This window comes from Chelonoidis abingdonii, chromosome 11, assembly GCF_003597395.2.
Source record: "Chelonoidis abingdonii isolate Lonesome George chromosome 11, CheloAbing_2.0, whole genome shotgun sequence".
Lineage (NCBI taxonomy): Eukaryota > Metazoa > Chordata > Testudines > Testudinidae > Chelonoidis > Chelonoidis abingdonii.
Genome location: NC_133779.1, coordinates 45,615,426 through 45,635,584, shown reverse-complemented (window position 1 = coordinate 45,635,584; position 20,159 = coordinate 45,615,426). Strand labels below are relative to the sequence as shown.

At 57.7% G+C, this 20,159-nt stretch overlaps 2 protein-coding genes and 1 pseudogene across 2 annotated transcripts in view; all 3 read right to left on the bottom strand.

Moving 5' to 3' along the window:
* The window catches only part of ILF2 (interleukin enhancer binding factor 2), a 270,325-nt gene that overhangs the window by 143,064 nt on the left and 107,102 nt on the right, over window positions 1–20,159 (bottom strand). The window lies entirely within an intron of this gene.
* LOC116832711 (protein S100-A2-like) lies at window positions 5,080–7,721 on the bottom strand. Its single transcript, XM_032793625.2, has 3 exons — window positions 7,356–7,721; window positions 5,718–5,874; window positions 5,080–5,302 (listed from the first exon to the last, which is right to left on the bottom strand). The coding sequence occupies exons 2-3, from the start codon at window positions 5,856–5,858 to the stop codon at window positions 5,138–5,140; spliced, it is 306 nt and encodes a 101-aa protein (XP_032649516.1). The 5' UTR covers window positions 5,859–5,874; window positions 7,356–7,721; the 3' UTR covers window positions 5,080–5,137.
* LOC116832749 (protein S100-A4-like) lies at window positions 10,097–12,555 on the bottom strand (annotated as a pseudogene).

Sequence of the window (20,159 nt, the reverse complement as noted above, 5' to 3'; positions counted from 1 at the left end):
AAGGGGTGCGAGGGCACAAGGATGCTCCCAACCCTCCTTCCCCTCCTCTGCCAGGGCTTCCCCATTCCCCGCTCCTCTGCTGTCTATGCAAACATGGGCAGACTCGGCAGCCCATCACGCCCAAAACCTCCACCAGCATCGCTTCCTGGGAGCCGCATCCCCACAGCTGGAACATTGGGGCAACCTCTAGAGCCCAGCCCAATCCCTCTGGGAAAGATGGCAGCATTTAGGAACAAAACTCACCGCCGCGAACAATGAGTTTAAGGGTCCGGGAAAGCCAAGCGTGAGCAGGCGTGTAGGGAGGGTGGGAACCGTCCTGAAGCCACCTGCTTTACCAGCTCCCAGTTCAGACTAAGATGGGCTCTGCCAGGCATCGGTGTTAATATCGCAGGCAGGTCTGGGAAACGGCCCCGAGCCAGATCCACCCAAGAGTTGCATCAAATTGGCTTTGAATCCACACCCTGAGCCGCGCATGGAAGTGAAGCAGCGTCACAGACGGTTTTGAAATCCAGGCTGGGCGTCTGTCTACACATTTTCTTTGTGAATTACGGGCGGGGGCGGAGGGGCAGGCCTCCACCCCATGTTATCCCAGAGGTCAGACAATGTCCGCAATGGTCTCCTCTGGCCATCTGTGACTCCATGAATCTCCCAGCACAAGGCGCTCCCAGGAGGGTCCTGGACTCTATTTACTGAGCACAAGCTCTTCGGTTGGGGGGGGTCTCTGGTGGCGGGGAGGGAATTGAACCTGGGTCTCCCATATACCACTTGAGTGCTGTAGCCACAGAGCAAAACATTATACGATGGGCCCTGGGTGCTGCGCCTCCAGCCCAGGACCCGATGTGAGGTGCATTCGGAGTCTGCCTACCAGCTCAGGCCCCGCACAGAACCACCTCTCTGCTCCCGGCCCAGGGGCGCCCAGACACAGGGCAGTGACATGGCTGCCCAGGTCAGTTTAGGTGCCTACAAGGCTCAGCGGGCATTTTGTGCATCCTAGTGGAGCCAAGACTGGGACTTAGGCCCCTAAACCTGAAACTCGCTTGCCCAAGCACTTTCCTGGCCCCATTTTCTGTGCCTCATTTTGGGGTGACCAGCACTTCCCTGCTGCCCTGGGGGGTGCAGATAAACACATCAACCACCATTAGATCCAAATAACAGCCTGTTCCAAGTGCTGTACGCCACTCACTCTGCAACAGGGCAATGCCAGATCAGACCGGGAGAGCCCAGGACTATATTCCTGTATAATAAGTCTTTATAAACAAAAGCCCACAGGTGCAGGACTTGCTGTGCTTCTGGTGCCCCCCCCAGGGAATTGTAAACTTGTTAAAACTTCCCAGATGAATAGTTTCAAGAACTTGTGAGCTGTTCAGCTACTCTGGTACCAGCGGCGCTGAGGGACACACCGAGGAGTGAAGAGAGAGACACAGGCTCATCACGCTATGGGAAAAGCTCACTGGCCATTTCTGAGCTTTTACAGCCTTTGAGAGGGTGGTTCAGGGCTGGGGAATTAAGTGTCATTAAACCTCCAGAGGCTCATTTTCTTACCTGGAGAACGCAGGGCTATGAAACTACCCACCTTAGCAAACAAAAAATAACCTCAAATAAATCCCAGCTCTTTAAATAATGCATCATAAATAAACAGAAAACAGGCACAAATTCCTGCAGCTGTATACAGCCCTCTGAAAATGCAGCTGCTTCTGACACAGGGAGAGGATCTTGTCTGCAGTTTTACCTTTAAATAACTGATCTAAAGATCTCTTTAGCAAAGTAACCCTCCCCCACCCCCTTTGAATCTGGTCTCCCAATTAAGAAGTAGGTTAAATCTGTTGTCAATTTCCTTATCCGGAAGCTGATTGGTTCCCCTCGGGGCGTGGGCCAGGCCAGCTGTGTTATAAACGACCAGCTCAGGGGGTAGGGAAAGACCCTGGGAGATCTAAGTATTTTCAGTGCTGGGGGAGTTGTGGAAAAAGTGAGAAGGGCTGTTTTAAAGAGGAAAAAACCAGCTGCCTTTGTTTGCGGTTGAGCTCTTTATAAATAGCCCAGGCAGATGTCTCTGGGGTGTACCATTTCAAGGAAGGATTTTAATGCTGGTTCTCTGCATGCAGGCTCTTGCTCTGGGTAGATGAGCAGCCTAGGCCCATAGCACATGATAACTCTGGTTTTCAGATGAAGCTGGATAGGGGCAGGTGGGGGCTAGTTCAGAGCTTGCAGCCCCATAGGGTGGGATTGGAGTTTCTCCATCTTGTAGGAGATTTATAGATGGACGGACTTGCAGGGGAGATGTCCTGTTTCCTTGGGGGGGGGCAGTTTGCTAGGTCCTAGGCACTTTGTTGAGCCGGTAACTTAGCCCAGTTGCAATCAGGACACCGGGTGCTGCACAGGGACTTACCCAGGGCTTCATTTGTTTTGAAAGAGATGTGGGACTCAGGCAGTTTTTTAACCTTCATAACTATGGCAACAAGCCCAGAGGCCCTGGGGTGCTGAACGGCCAGGTCCAGGGCTCAGGCCTGGCACAAATTAAGCACCAGATTGAGCTAGTTTGAAGGCTCTTCCCCTGAAATAAAAGCCCCTCTCAGCAGCTCCATGTAGCCAGACTCTTTCTTTCTGCTTTGCTTGGTAGCGCTGGGCACCCGAACACGTGCAGGGAGCATTGTGATGAACTGGGAATGTTCTTAATGTTTTCTCTGAATACGGTGTTGGTGCCTCAGTGTCCCCTATGCAGTTCTTAAGTATCTAGGGGGTGGGATAAGGGTGTGTGATTCCTGCAGAGCAAAGGGCCAGTGCACCTGAATGCCGGGCACTCTGTCTCCTAGCAACTGATGGCCTGGGCCCCTCCCCTGCAAAGGTGCCAGCTGAAGGTGTTGGAGACAAAGGGATCAGGTGACCTCCTGGACCGGGAAAGGGGCTGAGCAGAGAGGAGGGGCTGGAGGGGGTTGTTAGTCTGGAGCTGGCTGGGGACGAGGAGTGAAGTGCAGACCTGGGGGTCTGGCTCACTGCCCCCCAGAATGGACCCGGCCGAGGGGTCTGGTTCGCTGTATCTACAAGCTCTGTTTTAGACCCTGTTCCTGTCATCGAATAAACCTCTGTTTTGCTGGCTGAGAGTCACGTCTGACTGCAAAGTGGGGGTGCAGAACCCTGTGGCTTCCCCAGGACCCCGCCTGGGTGGGCTCGCTGTGGGAAGCACACGGAGGGGCAGAGGATGCTGAATGCTCCAAGGAGAGACCCAGGAGGTGAAGACGTGTGAGCTTCTTGCCCTGAACAAGTTTGCTCCAAGGGAAAGGAGGCTTCCCAAAGTCCTGATTGGCTTTGTGGGGAGCAGTTCCAGAGCATCGCCCGGGGACTCTGTGACAAGCATGCAGACTGAGCCCTGAATAGCTTGTTAGCTTACTGACAGGCATGATAGACAAGGCTATGATGGATCCTGGGGGGACAGGGAAGGTGATGGGTTATGGCAATGCAGTGATGCAGTCACCTGGTTTAGGCAGACATTTGCGAGGGGCAGTTCTCTACATGCCCTCTTCACCTTCCATCCCTATCTCCCCCCACCATGTCCTCTTCACATCCTCGGCCATGGAAGGTTTCAGCAGCAGGTGCCTGTCCCCTCCCTTCCCCTAAAAGATCCTTGGCAGCTCTTCCTACATGAGGGAAGAAGGTTATTTAGTGAGGACTCAGTCCAGCTTTCCTGCCTTCTGGCCTCTCCTCAGCATTGCGCAGCACGGCTCCGTTCCCGGCTCTGATGCCGTGGCAGGAGACCGGTTGTTAGGAGAACTCGGGTCCATTTCAGCCCTTGGAGGGAGTGGGGTCTAGTGGCTATTACAGCCAGGGGCCAGTAATCAAGAAAACTAAGATCCTGCCTCTGTGTAATAATAACTGCACCAAGCCAGAGAGGGGGTCTCATAGTCTGGCGTTTGAAACCACAGATCCCTGTGCAAGCACGGGTCAGAATCCACCCTGCTGAGATTAAGCCATGAGTTCCACCTAGTTTTAAGAGGTTGTGGCACAATCAGCAAAGGCTCTGCCTGTTCTCCATGGCTTGTAAAACCCTCGACTGTGCAGCACTCTGGGGTTGCTGCCTGCCACCCTCCGCCTCAGAGGTGGCTGCATTTCAGTGGCGCTTGGCGTCCTACAGCACTCAGAGCTGCTCGGGGGAAGGGTGTTGTATAAAAGCAATAGATTCCCTACCCCTGGCTGGAGCGGGTAGGAATTGGGCAGTGTCCCTTTAAATAGTCGGGGAGCCCTCCAGCGCTGCTCACTGTGTTCCAGTGCAGACACCCCCAGAACCGAGCAGGGCAGCCGGGTGACATGGAGTTCTTGGACCCGGCTGCGTCCCTGGGAGAGCACAGGCTCACAGACTGTCCAACACCGGCCCAGGGCTGGAATCTGAGCTGGCTGCATTCAGAGTAGGACTAAGGGGTAAATTTTTCCAAGAGAGTCATTACCCAGAGGGTCGATTTCCTAAGGGTCAGGGAGTTGGGGGTGGGGAGATTCTCCATCACTGTCAATTTAAGAATCCCAATGGGATGTTTTCCAAAAAACTCTGCTCTGGGAATTCTGTGGGGGCCATTCTCTGGCCGGAGCTACGCAGGAGGTGGTTTCACAGATGAGAGGATCACAACGGTCCCTCCTGGCTTTGGCATCTATGAATCTATGCCCCCGAGGCAGGCAGGTGCCTGCCCACTCCCACCCCCGTGTCTGCGAAACCAAGCCAGTCCCACATTCATGGGGCCGGGCTGGGGGAGGCGGGTTCAGCGGGGTTGGCGCCACCCAGGGTGTTCTAGCCATGTCCCGACACCCTGGCCTCACTGGGGTATCTGGGCGCCTGCTGGGAAGGGAGGGTGTGTGAGGAGCAGCCTGGCATGTGAGGTCCCTGTGAGTCGGATCAGACGGGTTTTCTGCCCAGCGCATGGTTTAACCCCCTCCCTTCTCCTCCTTCCACGGAGGTTTCACGGGCATGAAGGGCTGTGTCAGCAGCCTCTGGGTCAGGCGGGAAGCCAGGGGCATTACGAGGGGAAAAGGGGAGCCTGCTGGGGGCCCAATCCCAGCCCCTGCTCACGAGACACAAGGGACACCTCTGGCTGAAGCATCTTTACTGTGCGTTGACCTCGTTCACACGCAGCGGCCATGCAGGGCTGCTCAGGGTTCAGATCTTCCGGTTCCTCTCATCGGCGCACTCCCGGAAGAACTCGTCGCACAGCTCGGCAGTGAGGGCCAGGAACACCGCGTACTCCTGGAAATCCAGCTCCTCATCCCCGTTGGCATCCAGATTCCCCATTAGCTTCTTCAGGTCTCTCTCGTCCACCTGATCCTGCAACGGGGGGAAGGGGAGAGACACGGGCACCAAATGCAAAATCTGCGCAGCTTGGGCCCAGACTCTGGTCAAATAGGAAGCCAGGCTCCACAGGCTGATAGATGGGGAGGGGGAGGGATAGTATAGTATAGTATAGTGGCTACCACACAGAGCTGGGAGCCAGGACTCCTGGGTTCTATTACTGCCTCTACCTGCTGCATGCTCTTAAGGAAATCACTGTCTGTGACTCAGTTTCCCCATATGATACTTCCTTAGTAAAGAGCTAAGGATTTACAGGCCACATCAGCTGCTATTGTTACTTGGAAACCACGTTGGCTGCGTGTCTGCTTGATGCACGTTGGCTCTGAAAGCATCAGGCTGAGCCTCTGTGATCCAGCCCTGGAGTCCCCCACCCGCATCTCCCTCCACTTACCCCAACAAAGCTGGGCAGCTCTGTGAGGAGCAACTCCTTCATCTCCGCCTTGCTGAGCTTGTACCTATCCCCCTCCTTGCTGGAATACTTATGGAAGGTGCCCACCAGCACCGCGAGGGCCTGTTCCAGTGGAGATGCCATCCCGCCGCCGGCAGATCTGAAAGGGGGCAGAAAAGAGCTGCCGGAATTACTCCACATCTTTAAAACCCACCGTGCAGCGCAAGCCGAATGGGCCTCCACCCCTTTAGCCAAGAGTTGGTTCGGAGGTGAGGTGATCTCGCTCTGCGAGTACGCGCGTGAGCTCAGGCGCTGCTTTAACAGAACAAGGGACCGCAAGATCCACTGGCTGGAAGCTGAAGCTAGATACATTCAGCCTAGAAATATGGCACCAACTTTTAACACTCTCTGAGCGGGTCTCCGTCCCCTGGAGTCACTGAATCAAGATTGGGTGCCTGTCTCCAACCAGCAGTGCTGGGCCGGATGCCGAAATCCCCAGGCAAGGTTCTGGGGCCGCCTGATCCAGGACTAGCTGGTCCCTTCTGGTCAGAGAATCTATGGATCTATGGACAGCAGAGTGCAAGGCTTGGGTGAGAGCAAATGGCACTTCGGAGGGGGGGATGATTCTCCAGCCTCCCCCCACGAGGCCTTGCAGAACCCCCACTGTGCTCTGGGGCACGTTGATGGAGCTAAAATGACATTATCTGGTCACCTCGCCGTGAATCCTGCCCCTCTGCCGGGAAATCAACTGAAAATGTGGCGTGCCAGGATCCTAGCCTCGAGAACGAGACAGACAGAGGGAGGCAAAGCCCAGCCCTTAATATGTAACCCTGTCCTGGGGGCCGTGCCAGCGTCTGACCGATACCAGGGCAGGTCTGGCTTTTCCTGGTGCTTTGGCAGCGTTCATCCTGTCCATCGAGTCCCACTGAACTGACCTCTCTGGGACTGGCTCCGGGGTTCTGGGTTCTTTCTGCTGCAGGGGTGCCCAACGGCTAGGGCCCTGCGCGGGTTTCATCCCACTTCCGCTATTACGGCAGTGGGTCCTGCAAGACCTGGGGGATCCCAGTCCTGCTGATGGGCCCAAGGAGAGTGCAAAGCAGCAACGGGGCTAGAAAACCCTACATAATTCCCCTGCCTGCTTCCTGCCTTGGTTAGCAGAGCACCGTCCCCCTGGGCCCGTGGGAAGGGGGGGCCGTATCCCCACCTGGATCCCTGTGGGGAAATAGAATGGTGAAAGACAGGCTCTGCGTTACATGACAAGTCAGTGGCAAAGCAGAGATTTGAACCCAGGCTGCCCCGCTGGGCCTCTTTCCCCTCCCAGCGCCGGGCGTGAGAGACACAGGCGGGGATTTCTGCTACACTAGGAAGCAGAGCTTGAGCTGATGGGTCAGAACCATCCCCAGCCCAACAGCCCCCCTCCCCATTTTGAACTCCGCCAGAAGCTCCGGGACATGGCTGGTGGCTCTGTAGCCCTCGTCTGCAGCTCTGAGCTCAGCCCTGGTTGCCCATCTGGAGTGGGATTTGCACAGCTGGACCCAGCCCCCTCACTCTGCACCTGCCAGGGAGTCCCCACACCTCTGTTTGCAGCCAGCTACGGAGCCAGGCCGTGCAATGAAACCAAATAATCCCCAGAAAACTTACCAAGCCAAGCGGAAGGGGGATCTGCGCAGCGAGGGAGGGGAATGGAGGCAGGGGAAGTGTGGCTCTCTACCCAATAGGATGCAGCCTGCTTTCTCCAGCAGCTCTGGGAAGAGCAGACCTGTAAGAACCTGAATTCGCCTTTGAAGACGCCCTTTCCCCAGGCCAGCCTGCGGCATGGCCTCCCTGATCTCATGCTTCCCGCTGGCTCTGCCAGCCGAATTTCCAACTTCAGCACCCAGCATCTCTATTTCAGTTGTGTCCCGTCCTTGGGGAGGGAAGCTGGGTGGCTTGGACGGGGTTAATTAATGTCCAGGGGGTGCGTTGGAATGCTGCAAGTCATTTGTGGTTTGGAGGGAGAATTGTCAGCTGAAAATGCAGGGATCAAGCCTCATTCTGAGGCAGATCCTGCCCCCCACACACAATGACATCCAGATGACACCCAGGCCTAGCAAAACCCCCAGATATCACCCCACAAAATTAAAAGGAATTTTCCCCTTTGGGCTCTGTGGCTTTGACTATAAACAGCAGCTTTTCCTGCTAACCAGCACAGGCCTGCCGCCCGCTAGGGAGGCCCTGGGCCTGGGAGCTGAAACCTGTCTAGCAGGTATTGCAGAGCTGAGCACACCTGGGTAACTGCAGCCACCCACACACACCTGAGCACAGCCCCGGCCCTGTGAGCTCCGCTGCTCCATGGGCCAGGAGGTAACGTGTAGAATTGCTCCCTGGAAATGTTTTGGGGCAGGAATTCAGACCGACCCCAGATTTGATTCCCAGAATAATCAGTTGCCCAAATGCAAAATGGGAAATGGACTGCACAGCCCAGGGTACTGCAGAAACGGATCTGGGGCTATAGGGGGTCGCTGGCTCTGAGTCCACGTGAGCGTCATTCCGGGAGTGTTAGAAGTGAGACGTAGGAAGTAATTCTTCCGCTCTTCTCAGCACTGATCGTGCTCATCCGGAGCAGTGTCCAGATCTGAACCCTGCGCTTCGGGGAAGGGGTGGGGGGCAAATTGGAGAAAGCCCAGAGGAGAGCATCTAGAAAACGGCCTACAGGGAAAGACTGAACATTGGGTTTGTTTAGTGTGGTCCGTGGAGAAGAGAAGGCTGAGAGGGGAACAGAACAGACTTCAGACATGTTAAAGGTTGTTATAAAGAGGAAGGTGATAAATTTTTCTCCTGAACCACTGGGGCCAGGCTGAGAAGTAACAGGTTGAAATTGCAGCAAGGGAGATTAGGAAAACCAGCCTGTCGGGGTCATTAAGCACTGGCACTGATTCCTGGCAGAGGCTGTGGAATCTCTGCCACTGGAGGGTTTTAGGAGCAGGTTGGACAAACCCCTATCGGGGATGGTCTGCATAATACTTAGTCTTGGCTGAGGGCAGGGGACTGTACTAGGCGACCTTGCGAGGTCCCTTCCAGCCCGACATTTCTATAATTCCAGCCTCTTCGGCCTCTGAGATTCTCCCAGGGGGGTCTCATCCCTCTCGTGGCTCACGGGACATCTCCTCTCCAAGCCTCCAGCTGCTTCCCTGCTGCAAACAGGCCTGGCCTTGGGTCCCGCATCAGCCCTCAGAGTTTCAGCATCTTAGAAGCGGCAGATCCAGGGGCCTCTCCACTTGAGTCCCTGGCTTCCTGACCCCCTCACCCGCTCAGCATAGCCCGGACGCCTGCCTTCGGGGGGGCTGCCCTGTGGCTTTGTGTCCGCCTGCCTTGGGCCCCTGCTGCTCTAACTCGTGGCTCTGGGAGGGGTTGATGTGTGTTTTAACTGACACTCGGCGTGAGCGAAGCAAGGGGTGGATGACGAAACTCAAAGCCCTGCATGAGCCTCCCACCTGCTGCTTGTGCGCTCTCGAGACGGCTCATGTCGAAGCAAAGTGGCCTGGCTCGTCCGTGGAAGGTGACCTCTGAACATTCGTCCCATGGCTTAATGCACAGTGGGAAGGCGCTCGGCTCCTACAGGGGGAGGGCGGCACAAGAGCCTACAGGGAACTGAGCAGTGCAGGGAGGCTTTAGCCGCAGGGCTGTGCAGCTGACCAGGGCCTCAGGAGCCACCGAGAATGCAACCCAGCTTGGAGAATTCGGGGTTTTCGTTCCAGGCTGGCCTTGCACAGCCCTTCGCACGCATGGTCCGCCAAAGCTCAGGCACCGAGAGTAGGGTGGCCAAAGGTCCCGATATTATAGGGACATTCCCGATTTTGGGGTCTTTTTCTTATATAGGCTCCTATTACCCCCCCACTCCATGTCCTGATTTTTCACATTTGCTGTCTGATCACCCTAACCGAGAGCTTTGCAAGCCGAGTCGGCCCGCGATTGGGCCATATGGTTCGAGTTACACGCACGCCGAGGCTCTGCTCAGAACATGCAGAGCCCAGCGTGTGGGGTCCTTTTTTTTTTTCCTTTCTGCTTGCGTCACTCGGAAACAGCTTGAATGGTAAGGCTCAAAGTTTCCAAAACAATCGCCCCCGGGCTGGGACGCAGCATGGGAAATCCTAGTAATTTTAAAAGGCTAATTAGCCAGGAAGTTAGACCTGAGCCTTCTCTACCGTGGCCACTGCTCCCTCCCCTCATTATCGGCTGGATTCTGACAGGCTCAGATGAGACTCTGGGATCACAGAGCCCTGGAGACCAGCACAGAAAATCTTGCCCCTGAGACACACCCTGGCATAAGCATCTTTAGAAAGATTTTTATTGAAAGCCCAGGTGATTACACTGGAAACAAGGGGGCTACGGGGGCGCTGAGGCTCAGGAATCCCGGTCCCGCAGGCGTCTGGGGTCACTTCTTACGCAGCTGCTTCTGGCAATGATCCTTGAAGAAGTCGTTGAAGCCCATGGCCACGCAGGCTAAGAAGCAGGCGAACTCCTGGAAATCCACCTCATTGTCTTTGTTGACATCTAGGTCGTTCATGATCTTCTGGAATTCAGCATCGTCCATTTGCTTCTGTGAGAAGCAGGGGGAGAGACACTGGATTAGCTCAGGGGCCTGCTTCTATGTGGGGTCCCTGCCACCAGCAGGCTGCACATCGGATGCTCAGCCAGTCAATGCTAGAGCATCCCAATATCCTGGCTACCTCCCTCCCTTCCCCTAACCACTCACTTGGGTGGTTCAGCTGCTGGCACCACCAGCTTCAGAGGAGGGTGCAGGAAACCCCCAGCTGGCCGACCTGGAACAGTCCACCCAAGAGGCTAAGATTTATAGTCTAACTCACGTAATCCCGGAAGCACATGGTTCATTAGCCCTTCCAAAATATTCACCCTCGTGAATTGATTGTAGTCTAATTAAAGTAGGAGCCCGTTGGCTCTGGGATCATCACAATGAGCCCCTGATCTGATGGAGACCTTGGGGTGCTAGCACCCTCCAAACATTAAATCCTGGTGCGTCGTCACATAACCCGGGCTAACCGCGTTTGGCTCTTTGTCCCCCTCTACTGGCTGCACCACATCTGAAAGGTCGAGTCTGCTCCTGCCTCCGGCTTAATGGGCTTAGTCTGAATCTGGGAGCGTGAGCTGAAAGTCCCCAGGCTCTGTCCCCACAGGTGACCAGTGCAGGGGCCTTGTTAAACGCAGACTAGGGGGCCCAGCTCTTCACGCAGGAGAGTGTCTGGCATTTCTGGAGATCTCACTGAGTAGTTCTGATTGCGGGAAAAGACCAACCTTTGTGGCAATTTGGAAAGCATCGTAATTTGATTAGTCCTTGGAACAGGCGGATTTTGGGTATTGAATGTCTTCCCATGGAGCTTTGCTTTTTTTACTGTTTTTTAAATTTGGTAACTTTTGAAAATGCAAATTGTTTTATTTCCAAAATAAAGGGGATTCCTTTTGGGGGGGGAGAGGTTCTCAAAAAATGAATATTTTGATCATTTAAAAAAGGTCCTTTTATAATAAAAAAAAATTGTTTAAACTGACCAGAGTTAAGAAACGAAGAGAGAAAGGAAGAAAGAAAGAATATTTGTCAGAAATTTTAAAAAATCAGAACATTTTTGTGCAAATGTCTGGTTTTGAAAGATGGGCAGGTTTCACCATAAATACTACTTCAACCAAAACATTGTGACCATTTTGATTCTTCTCCCTGATATTCACCCTAACTCTTTCTTCTCTTAATTTCTTCCTGTTGCAGTTGTCTGTCGATCTCCCTGAGGGCTTTGTAGTGGTGCCCACTACCATAGTATCTGGGCGCTTTGCACATGAACTAGGACAATAGCACAGCCCTTCATGGCGTCTGTGGCTTCTCTTCCCATTCAAGTTACTCTTCTCTGCGCCATGCTAAGGGCAGATGGGACTATGACCATCTGGCCTGGCCTCCTGCATAACCACAGACCTCTACACAGAGCAGAGTGGATCAGAACCCACCTCTCCATCTGGAGACCAGAGCACAAGCCTTAGACCAACTTGCCACTGGTAAATAATTCCTCCTCGCTCCTTGATTGACACCCTTCATGGACAGGTGTCACATTCCCCCACCCCCTTTGAGACATCACCCAACATGTCTCAGCGTTTCAGTCTTTCCCTGAACCGTGGCACTTACGCTCTGGAAGCTCGGAAGCTCCTTGGTCAGCAGCTCCTTGAGCTCAGCCTTGCTGAGTTTGAATTTGTCACCTTGCCTTGCTGAGTATTTGTGGAAGGTCGAGACCATCACGGCCAGAGCCTGCTCCAGGGGAATTGCCATCCCGGACCACGCGTGAACCTGAGAAGCAGAAGCAGGAGGCGCGGGTTAGAGCTGGGGAGGGGAGCAAAGGGAAGGTGGGAACAGAGTCGTCCTCGTGTGCTGGCTGCCCCTCGCCCAGGCTCACAGAATAGGAGGGAAGATGGTGCCTGGGGTGTCTCAAACTAGCTCCACCATCTTGCAAAGGGATTTGCACCACTGGATGCAACATCCTCCATCATGGGGAGGAATGGCCACAGCTCGAGTCCGGGGAAGGGCCTTCACAGCTGGCGAGGGGACTGGCAGCACAGCTGGAGACAACATCAGGGTGAGGGCTGCAGCAGACACTGACATACAGCCCTGGCCTAAATCTAGAGCCACCTGCCCAGGCAGCGATGGACAGGGAGCCCCGGGGGAGCCGCTTACTGAGATCAGTGCAAGGGCTGGCAGGCAAGGAGCAGAGATGCTGCCGCACAGCGGGAACTTGCCATTTATACTCTCCTAGCCCTGCCACCCAAATCCCCGGCAGCTTTCAAAACAGCCAGTAACACGGGATCTCATCCCACAGCGACCCCCTCCCAACCAGCTCCGCTCTGCAGCGAGTGAGGAAAGGAGATTCGCTCCTCACTAGTTTCACCCACGCCCCGGGTTTGCCTAACGAGCCATGTGATCTCATTACCGGGGTGGCTGGCTCTTCACTTGGGTCACTGGGCCCCTGTGCCGACAGGTGGGGATGTGGAATTGACCGGGCTGAGATGCAAGCTGACACTTGGGCGCGGTCTCTGGAGCGGCAGGGTGGGGAGGCCGAGGTCAGCTCGGGCCAGTCAGTGCTTTCCTCACCCTCCCCACCTCGCTCATCGCCGACCCACCGTGGGGCAGGGGAAGAAGGGTCCAGCAGGCGGGGTCTAACCTGGGCCGTGGGACACCCGGGCTCAGTTCCCTGGGCTGCCGCAGACTCTGTGGGTGACCTTGGACCAGTCTCTGCTTCTCCTGGTGCCTCAATTCCCCACCTGCAAAATTTGGCGGGCGGGGGGTCTCTACATCACAGAGTGAAATCCCAGACTGACTGTGAGGTGCCCGGCTGCCATGGCGGGGAGGGGCTGGAGGAGCAGCCTGTGGTTCTGCCGCTGTCCTTAAGGCTGCGTGACCCGTAGCTCAGCTAGCCACAAAGTGACCGTCCTGCCCCCATCGCTCTGCCTGCGGTTCCCCTTTAGGCCCGTGTCACAGGGTCCCTGGGCAATGCTCTGGAACTGCTCCCCACGAAACCAGGCAGGACTTTGGGGAGCCTCCTCTCCCTCGGACCAGCCTGTCTGCAGGGCAAGAAGCTCCCACGGCTTCACCTCCTGGGTCTCTCCTTGGAGCATTCAGCATCCTCTGCCCCTCCGTGCGCTTCCCGCAGCGAGTCGCCCAGGTGGGGTCCTGGGGAAGCCACAGGGTCCTGCACCCCCACTTTGCAGTCAGATGTGACTCTCAGCCAGCCAGGAACACAGAGGTTTATTCGATGACAGGAACAGGGTCTAACACAGAGCTTGTAGATACAGAGAACAGGACCCCTCGGCCGGGTCCATTCTGGGGAGCAGTGAGCCAGACCCCCATGTCTACCCTCACTCCCTGTCCCCAGCCAACTCCAAACTAAAACCCCCTCCAGCCCCTCCTCCCTGCTCAATTCCTTTCCTGGGCCAGGAGGCCACCTGATCTCTTTGTCCTCCCACACCTTTCGCATCCCCTTGCAGACGGGAAAGGCCCCACCATTAGTTGCCAGGAGACAGAGGGTCGGCCCGAAACTGAGGCCCCCCCACAGTATTCAGAGGAAACATTAAGAACAGTCCCACTTTGTCACAGCCCGTAGGTGCTATGCTGGGGGGAGGAAGAGCCCCTGGCTGCACAGCTGTAAGCCAGGCTTCGGTTCAGGCCCAGCTTGCCAGCTCGCAGGGGTCAGAAACGGGCCAAGCTGCCATGGTGCAGGAGACCACGTGATTTGCCCCTCGTGGCTTCTCCCAGCAAGCACAGTTCCTGCTCTGAAGGCCTCCTGGAGTGTTTGCAGACAAGGCAGGAGAGTTTGTGTCCCACTGAGCTGCCACAATAAAACCAGACTTACCCCAGCATTTTGCTGCAGGCCAGGTGATCCCCGGGCACTGAGGCCTGCAGGGAGCTCATTAGCTGTGGCTTGTGGTTTCAGGCAAGGGAGCCAGATCTCACTGGCCCAGGGGAATCTCCCAGCACAGAGAGCTCGCAGCAGCCCAGACAGGCAGGCAAGGTCTCCAGCATCAGTGCACCGGGGCTGCCGGATCGGACATGGGGCCCCCTTCTCAAATATAACACCCGGAGCAGATGGGGGGGTGCTACTGCCCAAGTCTCCCAGTCTCAACCTCTCATGTCCCCAGACCCCAGGGAGGGCCGTGGCCCGACGGGACCAGCGCTCCAAACAGCCCCTAGCAAACATCTTGCTCTTGAAGGCTCAGTTAGCCCCCAGTTCCCAGGCCCCTAGCAGGCTGGGTGACGGGGGCAGGGCGCCCCAGGGCAGCTGGGCCATCTGCCACCATTTGCACATCGCTTGGCTCCGGGAGCAGCAGTGTTTGCCGAGCTGCGAGGCCGCTATTGTCACTCCTGTTTGCCCAGCCCCACAATAGCAAGCAGCTGTTTGATTAGAAGGTGGCGGCCGGGTGGATCCCATGCACCTGAAAGGTGAGCTGGGCTCTCCGGGTCTGCCACAGGGCCAGGCGCAGGGGCTGAGTCATGGCCGGGGCTCCTCTCGGGGCAGGATCAGGTGGTTCGCGGGCTGAGCCCGCAGTAGCTTCTTTTCTCACCTCTCTGTCAGCGGTTTGAAGCCAGCCAAGGCTGGGTAGTGAGCTGAGGTGTCATAGCAGAGCCTGGGAGACCCCCTCAAGGATCAGCATTTCCTGGGTTTTCAGAGCAGAGGGAACCACTAGCCCATCTAACGAACAGCCCAGCCAGAGCATTTCACCCGCTCGCCCCGGTTCTGAACTCCTGGACCCGGTCTCAAGCCGTGGAAACTCCACCCCAGCCGTGAACCCCCCTCGTGCCTTGTTGTTTCGTGAAATCTCACAAGTGCAGGGTGGGCGACTGGCCTTCAGGGAGAGAGGCCACCAGACAGACGGTCTGGCCTGGGCTTGGACCTGGTGGGCCTGGGCCTGGGCCTGGGCCTGGGGAGAGCTCGCCAGGGCGTCACTCGTGCCTTACCTGCACTAGTGTTAAAGAAAGGACATGGGACTCCAGCACTGACGTGCAGCAGCCATCAGCCCTGAAACTCACTAGAGGTGAAATCCCCCCCAATGCAAAGACTTAGGTCCTGCTTCCACCCAAGCTGCCCCTGACTCCAGGCCCTCGCACAGGGGAGGGAGGTGTGCCAGCGCCTTCACCTCTCCGTGACTCTGGAGGCCCTGGGAAGGGAGGGAGCAGGAAATTGCACGCTTGGTTTGCATGCTCCGGAGGTGGTTTGATTTCTCAGGGATGGGTGGGAAGCCACAAAAATTGCAATTTGCATCCAAGCTGGGTGTGCTCAGGGGAGTTATGCTGTCGGTGTGCTGGGCAAAATTCACCACTGGACATAGGGGGTGGGGGGCAGGGCAGGGGCCAGGAGAACCACAGGAGGCCTGTTTCAGCCCTTCCTGGGGGATCTGCTTGGCAGAGAGGAGAAAGTCAGGGTTTATCAAGAATGCTGCTGCTCCCGGGGGATACAGTTCAGCGGGATCCACACAGCTCCTTGGTTTTGCAGCTGCATGAGGAGGCTGGACTCTCATGCTGCTCTGCAGGGCGCGTGGGGGCATGGGGACTGATGGCATCGTCGGGCATGAGGGAGTGACCCAGTGCAGCAAATTCTCCTCCATCTGTCCAGTGTCCAGCGGCACCCCCTCCGCTCTCACACGGCATGGGGATAGAGGTGGTGCTGAGTGCAGGGGAGGGGGAGCAGGCAATCAGAAATGGCCTCAGCTGTGGAGATCACCCCAGGATCTGCACCTTCCCAAGGCCTGGGGTGGCTGGTCACGGGTCCTGGTTCTGCCCTAAAGAGAGCCAGTTTAAAGTGTAGGGAGCCCATCTCTAGCTTACCTGTAAATGGGAGGCCCCCTTGGCAGCCCAGCTGTGCCCCCCCTCAGCCCACCTCCCTGACACTGATCCCCACACCTGGGCAAATCACTCCCAGGCACTTTGCATGACAGGCGCTGGGTCTGGGTGTGGTGCCCCCAGCTGCCCCCACACAGCCTCCTTCCCTTTCATCCTTGGGGTAACAACCGATTCCTGCCCAATGGGACCCAGAGATCCCATTGCTAGAGCCACGTTCCCTTGCACGCACGAGGCGCTGAGGGCTTTTCGTTCAAACCCAGGTGGAGACGCTTCCTCCCAGAGCCACGGGGATCTGTGCTCCCCACTCAGGGGATGCACTTGCGTGGCGGAGACAAATCCTGCGGTTTAAATCGGCCCCTGGACCCGCGACCAGCTGCTCCCCACACACATTGCGTTCTACATGCAGCCAGCGTTGGCCCCCAGCCCCTGTCTGCCTCCGGCACACCCGGCATTCCCAGGGGCCTATCTTAGAGCCCCTGCACTTCCCAACCCTGCGGGAAGGCGACTGCCGGCCCTCGAGAGCGAGACCGCTAGCCACAAGCCAAGCCCTGCTGTAACAGGGGCCGGCTAAGTGAGAGGGGAGGCTGCAAGCCTGGCAGACGCGGTGTCCAGGGTTATGGCACTGGACAGACGCTCCCCCTGTGGCTGGTGGATGGAGACCGTGAGTGCTCTGGGGCAGGGCCTGGCTCCCTCTAGCCCCCGGCACAGCAGGGCCCCAGGCTCTAGCCGCCATGGGGACATCCTTGGCCTCTCTGCTGAGACTGCAACCAAGAGGGACAGTTCCAACCTGTCCCTCTGAGGCGCTCGATTCCCGCTCTTTCCTCCCAGACCCATTTCATTCAGGCCACCAAACTGGCAACAAATCCCCCCCCGGCCTGGGCCCCCCAACACAGGAGCAAAGTCGAGAGAGCTCCGAGGAGCGGAGACTCAGGCCCGTGGTTGTTACCGCTCTGGGCTGGATTTGAACCCGTGGCCGAGAGGCGACTGGCTCTTCTCTGGTGCAAGCAGCAGCACTCGGAGCCTCCATGCCCCTCTGTGAGCTCGGCTGTTATGAGAGCAACCAGGAAGGGGACAGCAGCGCTCAGCAGGGAGCAGCTGCACCGGGGGCTAAGAAAACCCAGTGAGGCACTCCACGAACTCAGCCACCCGCAGCCCGTGCCAATGAGCTCCTGGCCTCTGCTCCCGCCAGGGAGGGAAACACTGGGAGGTCAGGACTTGTGCATTCCCCTGGCACGGACAGAGGGGATCGCGGGGGGGAGGGCTGCTGGAGTCCGGGGCAGGGGCGAATGAGAGTAACCTGCAGCAGGCACATCACCAGGGCAGGTCAACTGCGGTGCAGCCACGGCATGATGAGCCGTGGGACAATGGTGCGATGAGCCGTGCGACGATGGTGCAATGAGCCGTGCAACTGCAGTGCTTGTACCTTGCGCTCTCCTAAGCGCTTTAAGCCACATTAGCTGGCCCAGCCCGAGCCTGAGCCCCTGCACCCCCACACACACACCCCTTTGCCCGGTGCAACGAGGTTCCCACAGCAGGCGGGCAAGCGACACCACCTTGCACTAGGGCATGGGAAGCAACAAGCGCCCTGGGTCGAGCTGCATCCTACCCAGCCTCCCCCGGGGGTGTTGGGCGCAGGGTGGCTCCAGCCTGGCCCAAAAGCAGGTACAAGAGAGGGGGCCCCAATCAATACGACCCCGGGGTAGCCTCCCTGGGCCAGGCCCTGTCCATAAGCCGTGTCCCCTGCAGCGCTCAGAGCTGCTCCAGGCAGCAGGAACTGCATCGGAAAAGGCTCTCACTTTCACAGAGGCCAGAGCATGGACCCGGGGCAGAGAGGGACGGACGGTGCTGGATGAGCAGAGGGAGGAGGACTGTCACGGAGTCTGGGGGAGTCCGGCCCTGCACCCCTCTTCCTGGACCCCACAGTGACTTTTATCCAGCCAGTAAAACAGAAGGTTTATTGGACAACAGGAACACAGGTTACAGCAGAGCTTGCAGGCACAGTCAGGACCCCTCCACTGAGTCCTTCTGGGCTTTCAGGGTGCTTGATCCCAGCTAGGATACCCTGAATTCCGCCCCACAGCCCCAAACCAACTGCCCTGCCCCTCCTCCCACCGGCAGATTCTTTTGTCCCGTTTCTCAGCAAAGGCGCTCCCCCCTCCCCCCTGCCTGGCTCAGGTTACAGGCTTAAAGATCCTGTCCCTCACCTAAAGACATCCCCTGCTCTCCCATCCCCCACACCGACAGCCCCTACTCCATCACAAGGACGCAGGGCATGAGCTGGCTGGCAGGAGAGGTCCTTGCAGCCACGGCGGGGAGGTGGTCTGCCGGGATGGAGAGCGATGCTGGAGAAAGACAGAAGAGGGCTCCCTGAAAGGAGGGGTAGCAGAGGTGAAGACTCTTGCACCGAGAGCAGCCAGAGAAGAGGTGGGGTGCTGGAGGGGTTTGAAACCCAGGCCCCTCCAGAGCCAAAGCTTGTGGGTCTCTCCAGGGGCTCCCCCACTGCAAAACCCCTCCCCCTCCGACAACGCCCAGCTCCCAGCCTCTCTGGCATCTTGCGCCATGTGCCAGGGCATGGTGCCTCCAGGGGGCGGGGGACTCTCACTCCCTGGGCTCCCAGCAGCTCAGAGCCACTGAGGCTGTCTGCCCCCCATGGTGCCCCTGCCCATTGCCCCAGAGGACACACGCACCCCACCCCTGAGAGCAAGGGATGCCCAGGGCCTGGCCTGGCACCCTCGGCAGGGGAAGGGGCACTAGGCTGGCTGCCAGCTGTTGGCCAAGGGGCTGAGGGCACCTTGCAGCAAGGTGGTTCGGGGAGAATCACCCCACATGCCAGTCTCCCACACAGGGCACAGCAACACCTGACAGGGAGTTAGAGATGCTGGACAGAACAGGCTTTGTCTGGTTCCTGGGCACCGACTGGTCCTGGTGCAGATGGGTCCAGCAGGCCGCCCCTGGAAATCAATTTGTTCTTTGTCGCTGGGTGAGAGAGTGAACGTGCCTGTGCATGTGTGAGCACGTGTGTGCTGCATGTGTGTGTGCATTTGTGAGTGTGTGTGCATGCGTGAGCGTGCATGCCTCCATGTGCACTGCTTTGGCAGGGCTATAGCAGGCTCCATTCTCCTGTATGCAACACCCCACCACCACCACGCACAACACCACGTCACCCAGCCACTGCACGCAACACCCCAGGGATCCACAACACACGCCCCACAAAGAGCCTGGGCTGTGGACACACAGAGAGACACATGCCCAGCACACGCATGAAACATGCCACAGTCATGCTCAGCCGTGCCCTTTGTCTCCCACCGCCCGGGTCCCGAGCCGGCCGGGGGCTCTGGTGCCGTCCCTTGGCTCCGGGCACTTCGTGCTGAGCATGGGAGGATAAACCCAGCTCGGGAGCTGGCGCTGCTCCCAGGCAGGGGGGGCACATTGCTCACAGCACCAGCCCGGATGCCTGGGTCCCACTGAGAAGGGAGGGGGAGGTGATTCCTGCAACTCTTACAAATGGTGGGGGGCTGGTTGGGGAAACCCGTCACCCTGCACCCCCCAGTAGGGGGAGCAACTCCCCCTTCCTTGCCCCCCCAACAGATACTCAGAGCCCTCCCCCCCATCCCCGGTAGGGTCTACACGGAGCTGCCTGGGCCATGGAGGGGAGGGGTGTTGAGTGGGCCAGGGCCCCAGAGAACCAGCCCCCCCACCCCAGAAAAAGGCGGGGGTTGGTAGGGAAATGTGCCCCGCCCTGCCCGATGCAGCACGTACTAGGGATCCTGTGTGCTGGCATGGTGCAACTGGATGGGACCTGGAGAGGTGGCAGATCTGGGCAGTGCCACGTTCCAAGCTGCCCCCAAGGCTCAGAGCCTCCTCCCGCCTGGTGTGTGCTGAAGCCCCCGTTCGCCCCTGCCCCTCCTCCCACGTCTGCTGGATCCCCCCCAGGGCCCGCCATGAGTGCTGGATTCCCCCTCACCATCACGCTGGACCCCCTGCCCCTCCCTTTCCTCCCCAGGTCTGCTGGATTCCCCCACCACTGCCCAGGGCCCGCTGGATTCCCGCCCCCAGGGCCCGCCATGAGTGCTAGGTCCCCC